General features: G+C 43.3%; 2 protein-coding genes across 2 annotated transcripts in view; one reads left to right on the plus strand and one right to left on the minus strand.

Moving 5' to 3' along the window:
* Positions 1 to 14,335, minus strand: part of phkb (phosphorylase kinase, beta) — a 182,443-nt gene extending 168,108 nt beyond the window's left edge. Inside the window, exons 1-2 of the mRNA XM_083652929.1 lie at positions 14,266 to 14,335; positions 10,383 to 10,469 (exon numbers count right to left, since the gene is read on the minus strand). Coding sequence (XP_083509055.1) covers positions 10,383 to 10,469; positions 14,266 to 14,329 — 151 coding nt within the window. The 5' untranslated portion in view covers positions 14,330 to 14,335. The remainder of the gene's footprint in view (positions 1 to 10,382; positions 10,470 to 14,265) is intronic.
* A 571-nt stretch (positions 14,336 to 14,906) lies between these two features.
* Positions 14,907 to 25,000, plus strand: part of itfg1 (integrin alpha FG-GAP repeat containing 1) — a 318,962-nt gene continuing 308,868 nt past the window's right edge. The window contains exons 1-6 of the mRNA XM_083653071.1: positions 14,907 to 15,093; positions 18,452 to 18,536; positions 19,229 to 19,368; positions 22,072 to 22,120; positions 22,311 to 22,388; positions 23,929 to 24,023. Of these exons, the coding sequence (XP_083509197.1) occupies positions 14,919 to 15,093; positions 18,452 to 18,536; positions 19,229 to 19,368; positions 22,072 to 22,120; positions 22,311 to 22,388; positions 23,929 to 24,023 (622 nt within the window). The 5' untranslated portion in view covers positions 14,907 to 14,918. The remainder of the gene's footprint in view (positions 15,094 to 18,451; positions 18,537 to 19,228; positions 19,369 to 22,071; positions 22,121 to 22,310; positions 22,389 to 23,928; positions 24,024 to 25,000) is intronic.

Raw genomic sequence — 25,000 nt, forward strand, 5'->3', positions numbered from 1 at the left:
CGGATTTAGTTGTGCTAATGGTTGACATTATTAGGGTTGAGGGAATCTCTGGAATCAAGCTGGAATCTCTCGGGTGAGGCCGGAATCTCTTGGATGAGGTGAATCAAGCATAGCGTCACAGGACACCTGGCTTATATGCCCGCGTTTTGGTGTATGACATCACGTCATTGGTGATGTCACAACGTTCTAAGGAGCTATGACGTCATCGGTGTTATGTCTGACATTGCCGATGACCTCACAGGTGAACTCTATGCTATTACATCATTGGTGTCATTGTTGATGATGTCATCATCATTACGTCGTTGGCGCGCCGGCTGGTAGGCATTGACTGCCCCAAGAACAGGCCTGACGGTGGGCCATTATGGGCCCTTTTCTACAAGTTCTAAGCAGCTTATAATAATAATTAAAACTACTAATTCCAAGACATTTATTTTGTTATCAAAGCACATTATTTAAATAAAGATACAATAATTTCCTAATCAAATTGTGTGTTTTTATGCAAACTAGATTATCAGACCGCTACGCTATGCAACCTTCAAATCTAGTATGCTGCCTGGGACTCCGGCCCGGTATTGTGTGGTTTGTGTAAGGTATCGGTGGGTGGCGCGATGCCAAATTGGACGGAATTCGGCACTGAACTTCGCCAGCTCCCCCTAAGCGCACTCCCCGAGGTTGAAGTCGATCTGACAAACCGTTCTCGAGATAAACCACTTTTTGTGTTGCCGGGCAGGTGTCGTCGCTATGCCCGAATTGTACAAAATCCGGCCCTGCAATGCGTCAGATCACCCTAAGCACATTCTTAAAGTTTGAAGTCGATCGGACGAACGGTTCTCGAGACAGCAACAAATATTTATTTTACGACGGCAACCAATAAGCGCTGCGTGTGTCTGTGTGCATTTATGGACATGATTTCTGAAGCATTCTGAGCCGAAGAAAACGCTTCCCGTCGACACGCGGCCTGACAGAGCTGCTGCCCCTGCTGGCCACAGCTGGTGCTGGCCACAGCTGAAAGGTGGTGACAGAGCTGCTGCCCCTGCTGGCCACAGCTGAAAGGTGGTGACAGACAAGAGTTATGGACGACAGAAAGCTGCCTTTCTAACATTGCTGGCAACTCTGCGGTACAGCAGGAAGGCAGCCATGTTTGCGAAAGGGGCCTCAAGCAAGTCTGATGCTATGATATGAATTTCGATCGCAAAAGAAAGAAAAAGAAAGTGTAGCACAAAGCTAAACGTTAGCTCAAAAAGAGGTCAGCTCAGGACTTGGCGTGGAATGGAAGTTCTGTCGTCGAGGAAGCGCTGGCTTCTGGAGCCACACACACACACACACACACACACACACACACACACACACACACACACACACACACACACACACACACACACACACACACACACACAGTCTCTGGATGCAGATCAACTGTTGTTGGGAGTTTTGTGCCTTGTCATCCATCAAGCTAATGTCCCACTGAATCAGCAGCTAATGTGTCTCAGACGCACACAGTGTGCACGCCCACACACACACACACACACAGTGGGCCATCTCACTGCACCGACAGGGCGGAGAGAACGGAGAGAACGGAGAGAACGATGATGAGGAAGGAACAAGAGAGAGAGAGAGATCGATTAAGAAGAATGATAAAGAAAGGAAGAGACATTCAAAAAGCATACATAACAGTGGAGCAGATTCAAGAAAGACATTTCACAATAAGGTGGATGACATCACAATGGAATGGATGATGTCACACACTGATTAAAGCTGCGTTCACACCGACCTATTAAAGTTTTTCGCTGGCATCGAGTTTACATACAAAGTCAATGCAAATGAGCGATTGAGCGTATATTTGCCCGGGAGAAAAATCGCTGGGCGTCCGAGCGACAGAGACAGAGCGATAGGGAGAAAATACGCTCGTCGCTCGAGATTAAATATCCCAACTCGAGCGAAAATACGCTGGCATCAGTCGCTCGCTGTTCAAAGCTGATTGGCTGCCGTGTGAGAGTGAGTCAAGGATCACACTGGCTTGGAACAAACCGCATTGACAGCTGATTGACAGGCTGACAGCTGACATGAAGTGAAGTCTGTACTACCGGTATGGAGCTCGCGTTAGGAGCACGCTGATAGGCTTAGCTTGTAAACAACTACGGTGGCTCGTAGTGGACAAACATCATGACTTTGCGTAACACTATAGCCCCCACATGTCCGTCAATTCGTGTGCCTGTTGATGAGCGATTTAAACACAGCGACAGAGCGATTCCAAAGGGTTGAATCAAGCGACAGAGCGAAAAATAAATATCTCTGTGTGAACACAGCTTGACATCACATATCTGGTCGCAGCTGTGGAAAATAGGCATAAACAACATTATTTTATCAAAACATTTATTAGAAATGATGTATACAAGATTGACATTTTATTTGCACGAGGAGAGATCCTTTCGTTACTATTGAATACACAATGATGTGTAACACGAGAGATTGGATTTTTTGTGATGTTTTTTTTGCATACATTATTAAATAGGTGCACTGTATAACCTATTATTATGTATAACCTACAGGTATATAACCATTGTATAGGTGCACTCTTTCAAAATGTAATATACTACATATCACTATTCATTTGAAAGTACTTTACAATATTACCGTCTGTGTAGAGTAACTCGTTACTTATTACACTACTTTTGCATTACTTTCACAAAAATAACAGCAGTAGCAGAATGATATCGCCGCCCCGGGAAAACCCGAAAAATAATTTCAACCATCTTGAAGTCAGTGTAAACCGTGTAAAATTCTAAATGTTATCCTTTTCCTTTGTTATTGTCATCTATAGTGGTTATTTACATAAAAACACACAAGTTGATTAGGAAATAATTGTATCTTTATTTAGATATGTGCTTTGATTTAAAAAAAGATAAATAACTCAATTTGTAACTTAGGGGTGTCACGATACACTCAGTTCACCATACGATACGATACACGATATTGGGTTCACAATTACGATACGGTATTTTAACAATATTTTTTTGCGATCGATTTGTAAGTTGAGGGGCATCCTCCACGCTAATTTGAGTAATTCCACCATTCTCATCCTCCGTGTCTGTAACGTCCCTCGTCTGTTCAAACAAAGCAATGAAAAGGAGAGCGAGCATGCAATCAGATGCAGATCAGTGCCACCATGTTCAGCTTCTTTTTCTCGCGATATGAGATTTCATCTCAACGATACATATTGTCACGTTTTGATATTGCGATATATTGTGGGACGATATATTGTGACATCCCTAGTAACTTGTGTTACTTGACAAAGTAAACTGGTATAATATTACTGAAATCCTATTGGTAATGAGTTACATTACTGAGTTACTGCTAAAAGTAATATATTACATGTAATATGTTACTTTTGTAATGAGTTACTTATGCGGCATGAGCTGTTTGGAGAAATACGGTGGCAATCTGGTGCTTTTGTTGTGAGCTGTAAAAAGATAGCCTGACTTCAATAGTTTTGGAAGAAGGCTGAGCTCAAACTAACTTGTTGTCTGCTCAGTAATCCCACCACCACCTCCTATTGGATTACAGCTGCCACGGGGGCGGGCACATAATGAGTGACTTCTCATTTCCTCTAGGAACTAAAGAGACAGAAGAACACAGCTCAGCTGGTTTTCTCCGCTCGTTAATGGTCGCGAGCCAGACGGCAGAGCGATGACGGCCTTCTGCCTCCGGTGTCATCAGAGAGCAAGAGAGAGTCAATGATGTGTGGCCACATTACCACATACATAAGAAGCCATGGAGAGAGAGAGAGAGAGAGAGAGAAGAGAGAGAGAGGGAGGGAGGGAGAGAGAGAGGAGAGAGAGAGGAGAGATGAGAGAGGAGAGAGAGAGAGAGAGAGAGAGGAGAGAAGGGAGAGATGAGAGAGGAGAGATGAGAGAGAGAGAGAGAGAGAGGAGAGAGGAGAGGAGAGAGAGAGAGGAGAGGAGAGAGAGAGAGAGGAGAGATGAGAGAGAGAGAGAGAGGAGAGAGAGGAGAGAGAGAGAGAGAGAGAGGAGAGAGAGGAGAGATGAGAGGAGAGAGAGGAGAGAGAGAAAGAGGAGAGAGGAGAGGAGAGAGAGAGGAGAGATGAGAGAGAGAGAGAGAGGAGAGAGAGAGTTGATGGACTGGTGATGGCCTATGAGATGCGGGGGTAAACCTCTCTGTATTCTTTTCCTGGGTAATGGAGAACAGACGCTATCACCGCCGCAGCGTGAGCTTAGTAGCGATGCCTTTGACAGAGCTGGAGGATCGGGGGGGAGGGGGTGGCTGCGCGAGGACAATCAAAGAAGAAAGACAAACAAAGGAGGGACATCGAGTTGTGCAACAATCTCTGACACTGGGGAGACAACTGTCGCCAAAAGACTCATTCTGAAGGAATGGAAGTCCTCCTCTTCACTTGATCACCGATGGACCGTGACCTCTGTGGTGCAGATGGAGAGACTCGGGTCCCTGAGGACCATCTGGCTTGGAGGGTTCTCGGCTATCTGGGAGCCGTTTCTGGCCTGTACTTCCACCAGGTTAAGAATGACCAGTGACTGAGGTTAGGTACCAATCACGGAGCATGACTTCAGACAGCACACATCACCCTGGCTGTGTCTGCCTCACTACGCTCTCCTCTCCTGACCAACACTCCCGACACGTCTAGATATCAAGCAGGCTAGATATCCGTCAGACCTCAGTGACTGGTCGGTGAGTGAGTGCTCGGGGGAGGAGCTCCCCGCTCGCGTCTGTGCACAGTTCACACTTAACAAGCACGTGCGAAACCCTCCAACTGGAGGCGGAACTCGCCATCTTCGGCTGCTCGGAGTCCTCTTTGCTCCTCCCAACGGCCGTGCAGCAATCTCTGACACAGGGAATGACAGTTGCCAATGAAACTAATTTTGAAGGAATGGAAGTCCTCCTCTCCACCTTCTTTTCAGCTGTGGCTGACAGACATCATCTCAGTTATACGTATGGAGAGACTCAGGTTCCAGAGGACGAATTCTTTAAGGACATTGTTTGTTATTTGGGGCCCATTCCTGATCTATTTCCATCAGGCTAAAAGCGCTAATTGAGTTTCTTTTGGATCCTTTGCACAGTATTTATTTTTTTATCGTTTTGTAAGCACATTTTCTATGACTGGTAGCACCATTTTGTAGCATTGTAATGTTGAATGTATGTATATATGTTTTTTCTTTTTTCCTGTTCTTGTTTTATTTTCTTTATGTTCTGGAAAAGTAAAATAAAATATATAAAAAAACAAAAAAAACAAGCAAGTGCCGATTTGCGAGCGCCGAGCCAACGTGATTTGCCTCTGATCTGGGTTGGGTTGGAGAGGCGGTTTATTGCAGAGCTCCAAACTTGGTCCCTTTCAGCCCTCCGTGAGTGGCTTTTAAACATGAACTCCGGATCATTTCCAGCTAGAGAGAGCAGGATACATGAGGGGTCTTTGTTAAGAAACAACTGGATATGAGCCGTTTTTTCGGGTAGCGCGGTAGCATGTATCAAACACAAGAAATGTGATAGGAAACAGCTTTAGCTATGAGGCAGTCAAAATAGTGGTCGCACTATGTACAAGTGGCAACTAGTCATATCTGACTAGTTTTAAATGTATTTCTCCCCACAAAAGTTTGATAGCCTATGTTTCCTAAACGTTTTGAATCCATTTATTTCTCTATAGTCCATTCTTTATAGCCTCTATAGTCGTAGTCGATCTTATTTATTCCAGTGTTGTCATTAAGAGGCCGATTTCACAGCAAGAATATTTAATTGGTCGGCACGTCGTTCTCGGTAAAGGACGCTTTCGTTATTGAAACAGACAACATGCATGCATGCTCCTACTGTAGCCTATCTATCTGCATTTGCAGAAACTCATGACATGAACCCATATCTTCTGGACATTGCCTTGATGAAAAAACAACGTAGCGTTAGCTAAAAGTAATAAGTGCGACAACTTGAATCTCCCACAAACGTTAGGCTTTTTTTTCTGACATGGGAGCAAGCAAGCAACGCAGCAGCATCCCTGATGCACTGGACCTGGCTGCCTGCAACTGCAGTCAAGCCAGCCCTCACCTCGGAAAGCACGGTCATTCTAGCCCCCACTTAACACATTCACTGCCAGCCGTTTTTTTTTTTACTGTAGGTAGGTTCTGCCAGTGAACCGTTGGATTTTTTTTGACGGATTAATACGTCATTGGCAGTGAACGTGTTAACAATTCAAGCCGTTTTTGCAACACTTGAGGAAACCGTGAGTTTGCTCGTTGATATAAGCGATTGCCCGAACGATTCATTAATTAATAAACTAGCGAACGTGAAGTGAGTCACGAAGAGCCACACCCGCCCACTACGGACATATGCGGATCATATCGTTCCACTGTTTAACATGACCAGCGCTTGCGTGGAAGCGGATCTTATACCGGCGGTCGAGGTAGATAAGATACGGAGTCGCGGGAGTGCGCGTAGGCCGGCTAATTGTTGTTTAACATGCAGGCCAACCGGCTAGGTGCAGGTTATAATACGGATTCCACTGCATGTTAAGAAGTGGCTCAAGTGAACTCAGACCTCTTAGTCAGCATTTTTTGCGCATATGTGAACAGTGTTGGGCAAAACTACATATTACTAGTTACTTTCATTTGAAAGTAATAAGTTACTTTACAATATTACTTTCTGTGTAGAGTAACTTGTTACTTATTACACTACTTTTACCAAAACAACAGCAGCAGCAGAATGACATTGCCGCCCCGGAACCATCCCGAAAAATAATTTCAACTGCCTTGAAGTCAGTGTAAACAATCCAAAATTCTAAATGTTATTATTTTCCTTTGTTATTGTCATCTATAGTGGTTATTTGCATAAAAACACACAGTTTGATTAGGAAATGATTGTATCTTTTTTAAATATGTGCTTTGATTTAATAAAATGTTACTCAATTTGTAACTTGAGTTACTTGACAAAGTAACTGCTATAATATTACTGAAATCCTATAAGTAATAAGTTATATTACTGAGTTACTGCTAAAAGTAATATATTACATGTTACTTTTGTAATGAGTTACCCCCAACACTGTATGTGAACACTCCAAAATAACTCCGACCCCTCTGAAGTGGACATAACTCAGACCTCCTCTGGAGGTGGTCTGAGTTCGGTTCACTTCCAAGTCCCCGTTACGAGTCGCTTCACCTGTGCAGTGTGAACACAAAGCTCTCCAGGTAGAACTTCAGTGTATCGCCTGAGTTCTACCTCTTATGCCCATGTGCCTAAAGCAACTCTGTGTTGCTAACAGAACTTAACCTACATTGGTTATGTAAGCTAGTCTGTTACAAGGTTTTGAAAGACGCGTGTTTCTTTTATCCAACACATACCAGATAGTACAAGACAAGTATAAGAACAGCCATCTTGTTCCAAGTGAAAACTACTCCTAATCCAAAGCAGTGAAGGAGCTCCAGTGGAACTACCTACTACAGTGTGAACAGAAAGAGGAGTGAGGCCACATCAGAGCTGAAGCGAACCAGAAAGAGAAATGATTCCTCTTTGGAATGAACCGACAGTGTGAACACAAAAAGAACTGAGGCCCTTTGCTGTCGGCCCACTTAAACAGGTCTGAGTTCGCTTCTTTTAAACAGGTCCAAGTGTGAAAACACCCGTTCATTATTGAAGTGTATTCACCGCTCATGGTGAAACCAGTAGAAAGATGACAGAAAGGCACAAGGCAGACCTGCCAACACTCGCGATTTACGCGTCAGTCTCCCTATTTTTAACCCTTTCTCCCGCTGTGCTCCCGATTGGTCATTTCTCCCGCTACTCTGCCGATTTGTAGGATATGTGTCGTGGTACCTGGCAACCCAACCCAGAGGCAGTGACGGTGCGTAACTGGGTCACTGCACTCGCTCAAGCTCTTGGGTGAGGAGGACCAGAGGTGTGTCAGTCCACGTGGTGCGAGACCTTCCCGTTTCTAACCACTAGAGCCACATTAGCAAACATGCGTTTTGCAACCTATGATGTTGGGCCAACGTTGCGTGGAACACGGTGGGGAAATGACGTGAGCAAACAAGCTCAACATGCCAAACACAAACAAGCCGTGGAAGCACAGAGGCAAAGTTCTAACATATTCCATATTCACACAATGCTCAGGAATCCAGAGCACAAGATGCCTCGTAGGGTAAAAACTTGGTAGGCATGAACTACTTGATGTGATCTAAAATCTTGATATTTTGTAGAGATTGTGATACAGTATTTTAACAGGACAATATTGGAATATTGGATATAATTTTTTTGATATTGCCCACGTCTATCTGACACGACATTGAATTCCCGGCTTATATATATCAGCCTAAAAAGATGCTAAACTGAGTTTAGGAGGCTTCCTCCCTGATGCTCACTAGCAGAGGGAAGCCGTTTAGTGATCCTTGGTTTTATCTTGTCTGTGAGCACTAGTGTCTGTGAGCACTAGTGTCTGTGAGCACACTAGTGTCTGTGAGCACTAGTGTCTGTGAGCACTAGTGTCTGTGAGCACTAGTGTCTGTGAGCACACTAGTGTCTGTGAGCACTAGTGTCTGTGAGCACACTAGTGTCTGTCTGTCTGTCTGTGAGCACACTAGTGTCTGTGAGCACTAGTGTCCTTGAGCACTAGTGTCTGTGAGCACTAGTGTCTGTCTGTGAGCACTAGTGTCTGCGAGCACTAGTGTCTGTCTGTGAGCACTAGTGTCTGTGATCACTAGTGTCTGTGAGCACTAGTGTCTTGTGTCTGTCTGTGAGCACTAGTGTCTGTGATCACTAGTGTCTGTCTGTGAGCACTAGTGTCTGTGAGCACTAGTGTCTGTCTGTGAGCACTAGTGTCTGTGAGCACTAGTGTCTGTGAGCACACTAGTGTCTGTCTGTTTGTGAGCACACTAGTGTCTGTGAGCACTAGTGTCTGTGAGCACTAGTGTCTGTCTGTTTGTGAGCACACTAGTGTCTGTGAGCACTAGTGTCTGTGAGCACTAGTGTCTGTGAGCACTAGTGTCTGTGAGCACTAGTGTCTGTCTGTGAGCACTAGTGTCTGTGAGCACTAGTGTCTGTGAGCACTAGTGTATGTGAGCACTAGTGTCTGTCTGTGAGCACTAGTGTCTGTGAGCACTAGTGTCTGTCTGTGAGCACTAGTGTCTGTGATCACTAGTGTCTGTCTGTGAGCACTAGTGTCTGTCTGTGAGCACTAGTGTCTGTCTGTGAGCACTAGTGTCTGTGAGCACTAGTGTCTGTCTGTCAGCACCAGTGTCTGTGAGCACTAGTGTCTGTGAGCACTAGTGTCTGTCTGTTTGTGAGCACACTAGTGTCTGTGAGCACTAGTGTCTGTGAGCACTAGTGTCTGTCTGTGAGCACTAGTGTCTGTCTGTCAGCACTAGTGTCTGTGAGCACTAGTGTCTGTGAGCACTAGTGTCTGTCTGTTTGTGAGCACACTAGTGTCTGTGAGCACTAGTGTCTGTGAGCACTAGTGTCTGTGAGCACTAGTGTCTGTCTGTGAGCACTAGTGTCTGTCTGTCAGCACTAGTGTCTGTGAGCACTAGTGTCTGTGAGCACTAGTGTCTGTGAGCACTAGTGTCTGTGAGCACTAGTCATTGTAATTAATTCTCATAAAAGGCAGCAGTTTGTGCTGTCGGTCCCTGAACTCTTCTTCCTGCTGCAAAGCCTGTGATTGCTGCTCTGAGTGGCCACGTGTGTTCAGGGCATCATGGATTCCTGGAGGCTGCTATCAAATACCATATTTATATAACATGTAACAGTGTGGAATGACATGTGCTGCACTGGGTAAAGGGTGGTGGTAGATTGTGGAGGTAGATAGATAAGCAGGCAGACAGACAGAGAGACAGCCAGAGAGACAGAGAGACAGACAGAGAGACAGACAGACAGACAGAGAGACAGCCAGAGAGACAGAGAGACAGACAGACAGAGAGACTGACAGACAGACAGACAGACAGAGAGAAAGCCAGACAGACAGACAGAGAGACAGACAGACAGACAGACAGACAGAGAGACAGAGAGACAGACAGACAGAGAGACTGACAGACAGACAGACAGAGAGACAGACAGACAGACAGAGAGACAGCCAGAGAGACAGACAGACAGACAGACAGAGAGACAGCCAGAGAGACAGAGAGACAGACAGACAGAGAGACTGACAGACAGAGAGACAGACAGACAGAGAGACTGACAGACAGAGAGACTGACAGACAGAGAAAAAATCTTGAGGGAAAAAGTTTGGGAAACACTGAGGCTATGCGCAGATTGTCACGTATGTCACAAGTGTGTGTGTGTGTGTGTGTGTGTGTATGTATGTGTGTGTGTGTGTGTGTGTGTATGTGTGTGTGTGTGTGTGTGTGTGTGTGTGTGTGTGTGCGTGTGTGCGTCCTTACCGGCATTGTAGTAGCGGTCCAGTTTGTCCCAAAGGGGCTCGTCGTCACGCTGCAGAATGGACAGTTTGAGAGGTTCATAGATGGAGCCTGAGGAGGGACACACACGGGACTGTTACCACACTTTTAGAAAGCCTCAGTCCGGGGTCCAATTGCCTCCAGATCCAACCAATCATGATCAGGAAGGCATTCTCCTACATTCACCTGCTTAATCTCTGGGGCCATACAAAATCCCTATGATTTTTTCCAAATTCCGGTGTTTAAATTTCAATTTAGGGGTTAGGATCATATATATATATTTATATATCCTCTTTGACTTGTTTCTCAAAGTGAAAACCAAGTTGTGAGGTGACATTAAGAGTCCCAAGCAAGACCCCCCCTCTCAAAACACCCCAATCAAAAATTTAATAATTTCTCTAGGCCTATTTTACAATTATGAAATCATTCAGGCAACTACAAAAATGATCAGCAAGTGTTCAGATTAATAAATTGATAAAAAAAAAAAAAAAAAAAAAAAAAAAAACTCTCTCGTAACGGGACAAGCCCCGTCTTTTATTGTCACACGAACACCACAACACATGCATGCGGCCACAACACACTCATGCTGACGGTGGCCGGTGAGAAGTGTCCTCTGCATTTAACCCATCCAGGCATGTCCTTTCCTCCGAGGGGCAGGCCAGGAGCAGTGGTCGCTTTCTCGTACAGCGCCCGGGGACCAACTTCGGATGTTGTTGTCACTGGTCGGATGACGATGACGATCTGATCTTCTGCATGTTTTTATTGGGGGGGTTATATACGGAGGAACCCCCTGGGGGAGCACGGGGAGAACATGCAAACTCCACACAGAGAGAAAGGCCCTTACGACGAGATACCCCACCTGGGCAGTAGGCACTGAAGATATGGGGGGGAACACAACCACAGCGCCCACAGTGTCCCAGGCGAGAATCGAACTCAGGACCTTCTGACTGTGAGGCGACAGCTCTACCACTGAGCCACCGTGGTAGAGACAATAAAAAAAATCATGCCTTCGCAATAAATGATATGCAGCTTGCATTTAGCCACAGTGAAGCAACATGGACACAGACACACAAAACTCAATTCAGGGCTCAAACCCAAACGGAACAGACATTTCCTCTGAGCCGAGAGAGAGCAGCAGTTTTGAAGGAGAGCCCATCTGTTGGACTCCGTCTATTTTCAGACACTTTTCACTTTGGTGAGATTTGCATTTTAATGGTTTCGACCTCGGGTCAAAACCGCAGGTACTGAAAAACCCACAATCCCACTGAAATTAGCATAATTTCCATCATCTTAAAACAGTTGCCAGGGCCAAAGCCAATCCGCCGCTTCTTAGAGATAACACTTTAAAAAGAAGTCGGATAGCCCAGTTTTAACTTGTCTTTTCTGAGAGTAGAAAACTGAGTCGCCTGTGTTTCGCTGCTTTGAAACAATGGACGACTTCATTGAGGCCCTTCATTCTCAGTGGCAGACCTATGGATGAAAGCTGCTGCTCGACCTTTCATATAGTCTTAATGTGGAGTTTTCATATTTACACTGCTGTGCAAAAGTCAGACACATGTAAAACAAGGTGGAAACAATACCAGCCCCACTGTCGTGGCCGGTATAAAATAAAATACAAATCCGTAAAATAAATTATTAAATTGAAATGCACTTACCTACATCTGCACAGATTGCACACACACATAAAGCTATGGTGCCTAAGACTCCTGCACAGTGCTGTATATCATTGATTCTCAAACTTTCTCATATCATTGACCCTTAATTGAGTCCATGTTAGGGCCACGTGGGCCCCATTTGATTATTTTTTCGAGCAGACCCAAATCTGAGACTATTTTTTATGTTAGATATGATTTTGTCCAGAATTCCTTGACAATCCTTGACAATATTGTAGGAAGAGAGGTAGCCTAACCAAGAAACTATGATCAACATTATCATTCTTCTACTGTAGATTGTCTGATTGTGTGACAATCAGTGCTGCACATCTTGATACATTCTGATGCATTTTTTGAATTTGCAGGGTCCAGGCACTTCAGCCTGATTGGTTCGCGGAGCTTATAGTGTCTTGAGCATAACCACGCCCACTTCAAACCCAACATCAGGAACAGTACGAAAAATTAAAGAACTTTTCACCGAAAAACAATATGGTATATTTCGCGCAACCTATCCAAAAACTATAAACAGTTTTGCAGATATTCATTCAGTTATTGAGAGTTGATTTGAGTTAGGTTGTGGACCAGTGATGTCATTTTGTGCATGAATGACATCACTGGCATCAACTTGAACTCAAATCAAGTCTCAATAACTGTCAAACTAAATGAATGCCTGCAAAACGGTTTAGAGTTTTCAGATGTGTGAGATCATGTGCGAAATAAATCAGCATTGTTTTTCAGTTTAGTTCTCCTTTAAATGTCAATATTTAGGATTTGGATTGCAACTAATGTCTAATACTTTGACATGCTTACAATTATGTACATGAGAAGGTTATTGCGGATTTGGGTTTCCAGGGGCTTTAACGGGAGTTGGATGTGGCTGCCTGTATCACTGTGAGTCTTACCATATCTGTGGAGTTCCCTCTGAGGCCGAGCAGCTGCAGCCATTCTCAAAAGGCGAAGCAAAGGCCAACGGGCTCACAGCTAAATTACAAATCTACACATCCAGTCACAGGAGGAGTTAGTAAAGCAGACAGTTAGATTTCACACGTGCACAAATCAGCAGAATCACAGAGATCTTGGCGTTGGTGGTGATTATTCAGATAGAGAGAGAAATGACAGACAGCGCATTGAATTAGCTTTTGAATGACCGTTATTTCAAGGCTTAAGAAATGCAGCAGGATAATGATGAATAATGACGGTAATGTATAATTATGAGAAGAGCTTCAGCAGAATGAATGGATTACAAAGTTACAATCTATGATCTCAGGGAGTTACATGGAAAAACTATACCAGCATACATGTAGATGTGTCTTCAAAACTCCGATATAACCACGTTTTGTTCGCCTTACTTTTCTATTATTTTCAGATCAACTGTATCAATCAATGCGGGGAAATGGTAGTTTACCCACCTCTGTATTTACCACTACACCCCTGGATAGAGTATATCATTTATCATGCATCGCCCAGCAGGTGTGTGGTGTGTGTGAGTGTGAGTGTGAGTGTGAGAGAGTGTGTGTGTGTGTGTGTGTGTGTGTGTGTGAGAGTGAGTGAGTGTGTGTGAGTGTGAGTGTGAGTGTGAGTGTGAGAGTGTGTGTGTGTGTGTGTGTGTGTGTGTGTGTGTGTGTGTGTGTGTGAGTGAGTGAGTGAGTGAGTGTGTGTGTGTGTCTCCTTCTTTAATAGTACTGTGTTTATTATAGTGATGCTATTATACTTTAGTTTTGGGTATTGTTTTCTCTCCTGGTAATACATCCGCCCACAGTCCCACCTAGATTATGAGTCTACATCTTTACTTTTGCTGTGACGTGTGCAGCAGACCATTATTTGTATGTGTTGTTGCATCCACATGTCAAAGTGATCAGGTAGCTTGACTGGCACACAGTGAACAGGCCAGCATAGGCCCAGATCGAGCATGACACGAGTCCCTCGGTGCGACCACAAACAAACATAGCGCAACACAGACAGTCAGTCAACTAGGCCAGAGATGCATCAGCAAAGCGAAACCTGCAGAGAAGCTCTTTAAATAGCTCCTAACTCTGACCTTTAGCGTTACATGCTTCGTCCCTCTCTCTACAGGAGCCTAACGTTAAGCGTGGCACAAACTCTCACACACACTGGCTTTAGCCTACACACAAAACAGTCTCAAGAGAAGTTGCACAAGCGGATAACTGCTGCTGTAGTGTACAATGTCATCACTCAAACGGTCAAAAAAAACAAACCTGATCTTTTTGATCTGGCTTTGAATTCCAGGAGTTTCCAACCGACATCTGCCAAGCTCGCCATGTTTAAAGTACCTCTGTTTACACGCAGCTCAGCTGTAACAGTGTCAAGGAGGCTGGAATAAAAGATATGACTTCCGCTCAGAACCTTCAAAATAAAACAACTGTTGGCGAGCATACGCATATAAGCATACGGCCTTGCGAGTTATGGCCGCTCTCGTCTCGCTGGCCAGCCCCCCTTCCCTTCTGCGAGAGTCGTCTGGCTGCACGGAAACAGGCTACTGGGATTTCCTAGCGTGAACTTCGGTGCTCTTAATCTGAAAGAACAAACTCACCTTACTTCTGGTATACTCCAACGAACTCTCTCTAGCTTCATGCAGCTGTCAAGCAAGCATACCCAGTAGCGCGACACTGCCGTAAACGAGGAAGCGCTCAGTTTTGTGTATTCCGTATTCTTTCTGGAATAAAATGGAAACATCGAGATAATAATAATGAAAAATGACACATGTACGCGATATTTACAGCTGCCAAAATCTCACGTAGTGATTTTCCATTGAATGTGTCGGTCATTATTCCGCCCCGCCGTAAAGCGAACTGCCGTATTCCAGTGTGTGTTGTTGTGGTGGTGGTGATGAGAGGAGCGTGTGGTAAAGATGTCGATGTTTAGTGTGTTGGTGTTTCTAATAATCCATGTATTGGGACAGTATGGGACGTGTGCTCTGCAGGACGTGACGGCTGAGCTGTTCGGGGAGCAGAGTCACGGCACGCTGGCCGCGTTTGGAGACTTTAACTCGGACAAACAGACGGACATCTTCATCATCAGAGACCGTGAGCAGCAGAGCTACTGTAGCATCATCATGACATCTGTTACTTTCTGTGCTGCTACATGACGTTTAACGTTTTACAGCTTGCACAGTTTAATGACAGTGTGTTAAACAAAACAAACCGCTGAACCCCGGAACGTTACGTTATGATAACATTTGTTGCCAAAATGTTCTGCCCTCACTTCCTTGTGACGCCATGGCGTCTGTGATATTCAGTAACGTTATAAGCTACGTTAATTAACGTTGGTGAATTTATTGTTATATAATACTAGCTGTAACGTTATGGTGTTTCTATCTCCTGTGATATAACTACAAAAACATCAGTGTATATATGATATGCTTGTTTTTACTGTATAATATTTGATCTCCTCCTAGGATTTAGGATTCTCCATGGTGTAATTCTATTTAGCTGCCACCTTGCACCATAGCTACACTAGTAGCATTGATTCTGCTGCACTACAGCTAAGTTAGTAGTTAGTTAAGTAGTTAGTGCACAATGCAGTTGTTTCCTAAAGCAGTATGGAGGACCCCCTAGTAGCCTACACATTCACAAGAGTTCAAAAAGTGCTGACAACTGGGCCGGATACCAGGCTAATTGTAGATAGAGAGAGCAGTGAAACAATATAGCCCCAACTAGTAGTTTCTTATACATTTATTTCTACTACCTTTCTCTACATATTCTCTAATTTTGTAACTTCTTGTAACCCCCTAAAGCAGTGGTCCCCAACCACCGGGCCGCGGACCGATAACGGGCCGCGAGCCCTGGTGGTCCCCAGAGTTGGGTAGTCATTCTGATTCTCTGTCCAAGAAAACGTTACAGCAGGTCAGGATGCAGGCCAGCAAGAGTACAAAATTTGTATCTCAGAAACTGGAGGGGCTTAACCACCTGCCTACATGTTCATCTGGCCAACCTGCATGAGTATTATGCTTCTTTGACAATTCAACATTGCATTTGATTATACTTTGTGTAGTATCTTTTTTTGTAACGTCATCATATGTGTCATTTTGGTCCCTTTTTGTTGTCGTTTCTGTACCAAATTTATCAGGTCAAAAGTGACTTAGCATGAGGCTCTCCCTCCCTGAAGCAGCATCAACTACTGACATCCGCTCCCCCTGCAGTGCTTACAGGATGTGGCTAGCACCTTCTAACTAGGAAGTGGCTAGCATCTAACATTTTTCTGTGGTAACCAGAACACATCACCAGGGCGGGTTTAAAGTGAGAAAAATAAACATTTTCAGTGAAGTATAAGCACCAAACAGGAAACTATGACAGTAGATTACAAAATCAATGAGATGTTTTGAGAAAATGATGCAGCAGATTGGCATGGAATCCTGCTAAGTGATGAGGGGCAGCCAGACATACAAAAAAAAAAGCTGAGGAAAAAAGCTGCCAAGCTGAACTACACAGATCTGTTTATGCAAGCAGGAAAAATGAAAGAGGGGCGTTAAAATGTAAGATGTAAAATCTGTATTTCTTGGCATCAGCATTGCAGGTCCCGGATAGTCCCAATTATTCCATGATGGGTATATTTATTAGTTATTAGGGCTGTGGCGATTCACTTATCTCCCGATTCGATACTATCACGATTCTTGGGTGCCGATTCGATTTATATTGCGATTCTTAAGTATTGCGATTCTACGATATTGCGATTCGATATTACGATTTATTGCGATTTTTGTTTCTTTTTTTCTTTTATTTTTTCAGTTTGTTTGCTTTTTTACACTAGATTAGAACATGGGAAAAGTTTAATCATACACTAGAGACTGTATATTATATATAATGAGTAGGGCTGGGCGATATAGTTAAAAACAGGGGCGGACTGGGATCATAATTCAGGCCGGGCATTAGATACCAAGCAGGCCAGGCCGATATGGGCCGACGCGTGTGAAATTTGGGCCGTTTGAAGCCCAACTTGGGCAGTTTGAAGCCAGATTTGGGCCGTTTGAAGTCCAATTTTACAATGAGATGCACCCACTTTAACCCTGAAGTGTAATTATTACTTCAGACTAACTAATAAAGTAATAAAACCACTAGTAAACCAGTAGGCGGCGCCTGGCCTGCTGTTCAGTGAGTGGCCTGACTGCAAGCACCCAATTTCCTTTTTTTTTTTTTTTTTTTTTCGATTATCGATTCTGGAATAAAAGATCGATTAAAAAAATCGTGACATTAAAAATCGCGATACTTAGGTGAATCGATTTTTTCCCCCACCCCTAATATTTATGTCAGTTGACTCCCGTGCCCCAGCTCTCAGTTTAGATACGTGGGAATTTCAGGAAGCAGAAATGTCCACACACTTTGTACGGCACATTGACAGGAGTTGGAATGGAATGTAGCCAATGATCCACGGCCAGGGTTGCCAGGTCTGTGTGTCACAAAACCAGCACGATGGCCAATCAAAAGCAGCCAATAACACCAGCCTAAATGTTTAGTGGGCCAGCTGAGCATTAAAAGCAATTTTCCTTAAACAGTTATTTCAGATAGGTCCTAACATGAGCTTGTTTAATTACATACAGTTACAGTATATTATCATCATGATCATAAATAAAATAGCTCTGTGGTGTCGACCAGTGATTCTCAACCTTTTTGTAGTCTCAGGGATACTGTCTGATAAGATTTCATATCTGTCCATACTGAAGATTAACAGATTAACAGTGAAGAGTATGAAACCTATACAATCTCTCATTGGGTTAACTTCTAGTCAAGGGAATAATATTGAAATTAAAATATTCCCAAATGTTCTGGGGACCCCCTCGAACCGCCTCAATGATCCCTGGGGGTTCTCCGGACCCCACGTTGAGAACAACTGTCCTAAAGAGACACACGCTGCTCTTCCGGGTTCCTCATCGTCTCTGCGACGATCTTTTTGTCTTACCTCTGAACGAGTGAACGACTGTGATGAAGCTGTGATGAAACTAGGGATGCACGATATATCGGCAATCATATCGGTATCGGCCAGTATCGGCCGATTTTTTAACATATCGGTCATATCGGTATCGGTCAGATGTTGCAATGTTAATATCGGTTATCATTATCAGCCAAATTCTTCACATTGATATGAAATAATGCAGTAAATCTATGATTTATGGGCTTTTCCAAAGGCTTTGCAAATAAAGAAATGCATAACCTTTTAAAATTCAGTGTTAACATGTGTTTTTCAGTATGTACAAAATGTGATGATCATAAAAATGTGGTTTTATACAGATCATATCGACATCGGTAAATATCGTTTATCGGCCATAACAGCAATGTTAATATCGGTTATCGGCATCGGCCAAAATTTTCATATCGGTGCATCCCTAGATGAAACGTTCTTGTATTAATCTCAAGGCCTATTCTGTGTATTTCCTGTTTCCCGTTTCAGAGTCTGAACTGGTGATATTCTTCGCCGACTCAAAAGTACCGTACTTCAAGCCCAAAGTGCGCATCACCAAGGAGTCTTTGCCAAGGTGAATTTGCGTTCATTACACTTTCGTTTAAATTAATTTCATTTGAACCTTGATATTTGCCACATTTAAAACTAGGTATGGCATCGTTAATTTGTATTGATATTGATGCCATTCTCGAGACTGCTTAATGATCCGAGTCTTTATCAATACCACTATCAATACCTTTCTAATATTTTCTGGAAAGACGAGATGACAATACATTCTTAACAGAACTGGTGAACTGTGAGTCTGTGACAGTGATTTCTGAACAGAATGAAATTTGCCTCGCCTGGTGAGGCAATTAAATTTGTCTGTTTTTACTTAACGGCAGTTGCCAGGCATTTCAATTTAATTCAAAAACGTTATTAGACAATCGATGTATGTTTGTGCACCACTGATTTGATGTAAACCACATGACTCTCGTCTCGCGAGACATAATGTTTCATTATAGGAGCCGCTAGTCTCGATAAGCTCGGACCTAATTGATTTTTGGGTTTTGAGAAATTATTATCGATCGATACCAATCTATACCGGGTCTCAATCCCCATCCTTAAAACTTAAAACATCCTAAATCCTTCTTTTATCCTTTGTTAGGTTGTTGTGAGGGTGTTACTTGACTTGAATAGTTTTTGTGTAAAAACAAGCTAACTGCGCTCACCTCACTGTAGTGCGCTGACTGTAGTGTGCTAACTGTAGTGTGCTAACTGTTTCAGTGACATCAACGTCATCACCAGCGCGGTCCCCGGAGACTACGATGGAGACTCTCAGATGGATGTGCTCCTCACGGCTCAGTCCAGTCGCGACCAAACGCAGACGACCGTTTTCATCTACTGGGGGAACAACCAGACGCTGGGTACAGCTGCAACTATGAATGGCTCATGACTGTGTGTGGGGGTACTATAGTTTGGCCTCATGAGGGCAAAGGCCAATGTACGTAGTTGTCGTAAGCAGAACATTATATAACATGTGATTTTGTAATTTTGGAGAGGTCTTTGTGGGTACACTTCCACCAACTAAAGTCTATGGAGGAACACAGCATGCCAATGCTAAGATGTGGGCACAAGCATATTTTTTGATCCCAAAATTATCTGTTTTAGTTTTTAGTTTTTTCCCCCTGAATCTTTCTCCCCAATTGTACTTGGCCAATTTTCCCACTGCTGCTCCACCCTCTGCCGATCTGGGAAGAGCCGAGACTAACACCACGCTTCCTCCAACACATGCCCAGTTGCCAGCCGCTTCTTTTCACCTAACAGCGGGGAGCTTCACTGGGAGGACAGGGCACGTGGGAGGATCACGCTATTCCCCACAGTTCCCTTCTGCCCCAAACAGGCGCCCCGATCGACCAAAGGAGGCGCTAGTGCAGCGAGCAGGACACATACCCCCAATCCGGCATCCCACCCTCAGACACCAGCCAATCGTGCCTGTATGGATGCCCGACCAAGCCGGAGGTAACACGGGGGTGCGAACCTGCGACCCTCGTGTTGGTAGGCAGGGAATCTACTGCTGCACTACCCGGACTAGGGATGTCAATTTTCGGTTAATTTCACTTTCGATTAACCGACGCTAATAATCGATTAACCTATCGGTTAATTCATAATTCTTTAATATAATTTTTTTTTTTTTTTTTTTTTTTTGGTCTATTTACTCAATGAGCTCATGCCCAAACAAGGCGTGTCTATTTAGATGCTGAAATGTTAATGCTTTTTGTGTTAGAATTATGCCTTTATTTTTTGTTGGCTTTGCTGAAATTTATAAGTTTATTGCCACATTTTGATCAGGTAATCATTCCAAAATCATTCTGGCTCTTATATGGATGACAAGGAAATATATTTTTGAGAGCTTTATTTCCTGTTTATGTAAACATTACAACAACAACAATCTGTTATTTTTTTTGATTTTTTCACATTAGGCCTACTGTCTTTTGCAGCATAAAAACTTAAACAAAATATAGCCTATTTCGATTTGCTGCCAACAATTGAACAAAATTTGAACAAAATAGTTGCATGATGCAAAACACTGTGCAAAATCTGCAAGGAAACTCAAAAAACGTGTCCAAATTTTTTTTTTTTTTTTTTTTTTTTTTTTATATTAACTGATAGACCGACAGCAATAACCGAACAACGACGTTAGCGACGGTTAATCGATTAACGGTTAACCGTTGACATCCCTAACCCGGACGCCCAGCCACTTTATCTGTATTGACTCTCCTGTAGTTCACTCCTCTGCACATGTGTGACTGGGACTGGTGTTTTGGGTAACACGTAGGTCAAGGTAATTTTTCACTTTTGTACAGATGATGAAAGATGAAAGATTGTAAACTTTCAAATGATGTGTCACACATTGAAATCTGAAAAGAGTTGAAGAAGATGATGCTTATTTGAATCATCGTACTCCTAAAAGCAACATTCAGAGAAAATTGTCCTGAAAGTTGGTGAACAAGCTTGGTTGCCGAACACATTATCAGTATTTAGTGATCCTAAAACTCTTGTTATGTTGAGTGCATTCTTCAACATTTAAACTTGCGTAATGTGAGAAAAAAGTGAAACACTTTTTTCCCTCTTTCCCCAAAAACAACCTTTTGATCTTGATTTGCTTCGATCTTTGATTTGCTTTGATCTTTGATTTGCTTTGATATTTGCTTTGATTTCTTTTTGATGTCAGCGTTGCCTACTTGTTAACCCTTTCACCATTTTTCACCTCGTCACATTCTTGCACAGTCATGTCATTACAGAATGGTAGGAAGAAATCTGCTGACGGCCAGATGATGACATGACTACTTTGCCAGCACAATGTCACTGTGCTCGGTCTGCGCAGGCCGTGGGCCAAATTCTTCCGGGTTGTGTTAACACTTCCGGCGGTCACGGCGCTAAATATAAAAGAACGTCCGAAGAAGAGAGTTGTTTTTGTAGCGGACAGTGCAAGGGGGTAGAACAAAGAACGTAGCCTACTACTTTGAGCTCGGTACACAGCAAGCAAGCGAGTATCCACTGTTAGCCAGGTCAGATAACGTTATCGTCGACAATGACGAGCACTTTCTTGTAAAACATACCTGGACTTCAACAAAGAAAGCTTCAGATGGTTTTCTCTCCTCCGAGCGCAGCTCGAGCCACTAACGTCAATAAGACCCGCAGACGTTAACGTAATTCCATGGAATGCGAGACTTAACGAGCCAGTTACATGGCGTTGCATTCTTAGACATTGCCGTTTGCTTTTATTTGGTATGTTACATACAATTGGCTAAATTATTAGTTAATTCAGAGTTAGATGATATTGGAGCAGCCAGCCATTTTTTTTTTCTTTTTTTTGCCGGAAGTCGTCACACGACCACACAACCGGCTCAAATGGGCGTGGCTACATAAGGTGAATAGGGCCTTACACTTCCTGAAAGATTCAGCGCCATCGCATGTGAAACGGCATCGCTGTAGCGGAACATAGTTCTGCTCACTCACAGAGACGTTCACGTTCTTATTATAGGATCGTGCGTAATACAGATTTTCTGTGGTGTGTTTTTGACAGAAACCAGCATGACTTAGTCTTTTTATTGTGTTCTTTACAGATACAGATCCATGGAACAAGACCTTTACTGATCAACCTCTTGTTATGGAGTAAGTCACATTGAATGGTAGTGATGCCAAATAACCCATTACTTTATTAGTCTGCTTATACAAACCTTTAGTGGTACGTTTACTTTCTATGAAGGAAAATGATTTTATTTTCAATTTGGTCATTTTGCCGGATTATGTATATCACAGCACTACAGACATTGTATTAAATAAATAAAAATCTCTCCTGCAGTTTCAATGGGGACATGATTCCAGACATCTTTGGCACTGTCGGCAAGGACTCCACTGTAGTCTGCTATCTGACCAAACGGTAAGCAGAACACCATAATGTAGTCCTCAGCAAACTCAGCTCAGTTTATTATGGCACATTGTTACAGTTGTGTTCTCTATGCTCTGAGAGAAAACACATTGTTACACTTGTGTTCTCTATGCTCTGAGAGAAAACACATTGTTACACTTGTGTTCTCTATGCTCTGAGAGAAAACACATTGTTACACTTGTGTTCTCTATGCTCTGAGAGAAAACACATTGTTACACTTGTGTTCTCTATGCTCTGAGAGAAAACACATTGTTACAGTTGTGTTCTCTATGCTCTGAGAGAAAACACATTGTTACACTTGTGTTCTCTATGCTCTGAGAGAAAACACATTGTTACAGTTGTGTTCTCTATGCTCTGAGAGAAAACACATTGTTACAGTTGTGTTCTCTATGCTCTGAGAGAAAACACATTGTTACAGTTGTGTTCTCTATGCTCTGAGAGAAAACACATTGTTACAGTTGTGTTCTCTATGCTCTGAGAGAAAACACATTGTTACAGTTGTGTTCTCTATGCTCTGAGAGAAAACACATTGTTACACTTGTGTTCTCTATGCTCTGAGAGAAAACACATTGTTACAGTTGTGTTCTCTATGGTCTGAGAGAAAACACATTGTTACACTTGTGTTCTCTATGGTCTGAGAGAAAACACATTGTTACACTTGTGTTCTCTATGCTCTGAGAGAAAACACATTGTTACAGTTGTGTTCTCTATGCTCTGAGAGAAAACACATTGTTACAGTTGTGTTCTCTATGCTCTGAGAGAAAACACATTGTTACAGTTGTGTTCTCTATGCTCTGAGAGAAAACACATTGTTACAGTTGTGTTCTCTATGGTCTGAGAGAAAACACATTGTTACACTTGTGTTCTCTATGCTCTGAGAGAAAACACATTGTTACAGTTGTGTTCTCTATGCTCTGAGAGAAAACACATTGTTACAGTTGTGTTCTCTATGCTCTGAGAGAAAACACATTGTTACAGTTGTGTTCTCTATGCTCTGAGAGAAAACACATTGTTACACTTGTGTTCTCTATGCTCTGAGAGAAAACACATTGTTACACTTGTGTTCTCTATGCTCTGAGAGAAAACACATTGTTACACTTGTGTTCTCTATGCTCTGAGAGAAAACACATTGTTACAGTTGTGTTCTCTATGCTCTGAGAGAAAACACATTGTTACACTTGTGTTCTCTATGCTCTGAGAGAAAACACATTGTTACAGTTGTGTTCTCTATGCTCTGAGAGAAAACACATTGTTACACTTGTGTTCTCTATGCTCTGAGAGAAAACACATTGTTACACTTGTGTTCTCTATGCTCTGAGAGAAAACACATTGTTACACTTGTGTTCTCTATGCTCTGAGAGAAAACACGTTGTTACACTTGTGTTCTCTATGCTCTGAGAGAAAACACATTGTTACACTTGTGTTCTCTATGCTCTGAGAGAAAACACATTGTTACAGTTGTGGTAGTGATCTTTAATGAACTGTTGGGCTCTAGATGGCGCTGTGACGTGGTGGTTTTCCCTCTCCTCAGGAGCCCACTGTGCCAGCCTGCACTGAGTTCGCCTGTGAAGCTGCACGTCCCGCACTCCAACGCTTTCATTGACCTCAACAAGGACTTCACCGCTGGTGAGTCACTGATGTTTGAGCAGTGTTTTTGATGCATGGACCGACTGTATAAACGACATGGCCGGAGTGAGTGTGATGTCACATCCTGTTCTGAAGCCTGTAGATTGGCATTTTGGCTGCTGCCATCTTGGTTCTCACACAGCATCCGTTACATCAATGGTTGTTATATTGGCAATGCCGGGGCTAACGTTGGCGGCTAACATGACGTTAGCCGCTAGCTATGAGGTCTGTTTGTTCATAGTAGTAACGTACAGCCAGGGAGCTGGCATGGAGCAGACACATATTTACAGTACTTACCACTCAGTCCAACACCCTCGCTAACTTTTTTTCAAACGCCACAGGGTGAGCCACAGTTAACATTAGTAGCTCCATAGTAGACAGCTAACGTTAGTAGCTCCATAGTAGACAGCTAACGTTAGTAGCTCCATAGTAGACAGCTAACGTTAGTAGCTCCATAGTAGACAGCTAACGTTAGGAGCTCCATAGTAGACAGCTAACGTTAGTAGCTACGTGGCAGACAGCTAATATTAGTAGCTCCATGGCAGACAGCCACTGAGCTCGCAAGTACCGAATGACACAACACATGAGCTTCAAGTTAATTATTTTAATATCTCAGCTCTCAAGCTCAGAACAGGCGATGTATTTCTGCTTTAAACATGACTTACGGTGCTGTATTGCTCCCATCTTGCCAAAGCGCTCCTGGATCTTCACTACCGCTAGCGAGAACAACATTAAAACTTCCGGTCAGACTTTTTTTTACAAAATAAAACGACTCTGCACAAGTCTCAAGCACACAGAAGCTATTGAAAAAAGCTTAATTTTGAAGTCTCAGCGATATTCGCTGGCGGAACGGAGCTATCTGCACTTCATTGCGACGCCTCGACGCATGTGATGCAAAAGGGCATATTTTCATGGTCGATGACGTCGGTGACATTGACGATGACGTTGAGATCCCAGCCCTTCATTTAGATGAGGTG

This window comes from Poromitra crassiceps (genome assembly GCF_964638095.1).
Source record: "Poromitra crassiceps genome assembly, chromosome: 16".
Taxonomy (NCBI): Eukaryota; Metazoa; Chordata; class Actinopteri; order Beryciformes; family Melamphaidae; genus Poromitra; species Poromitra crassiceps.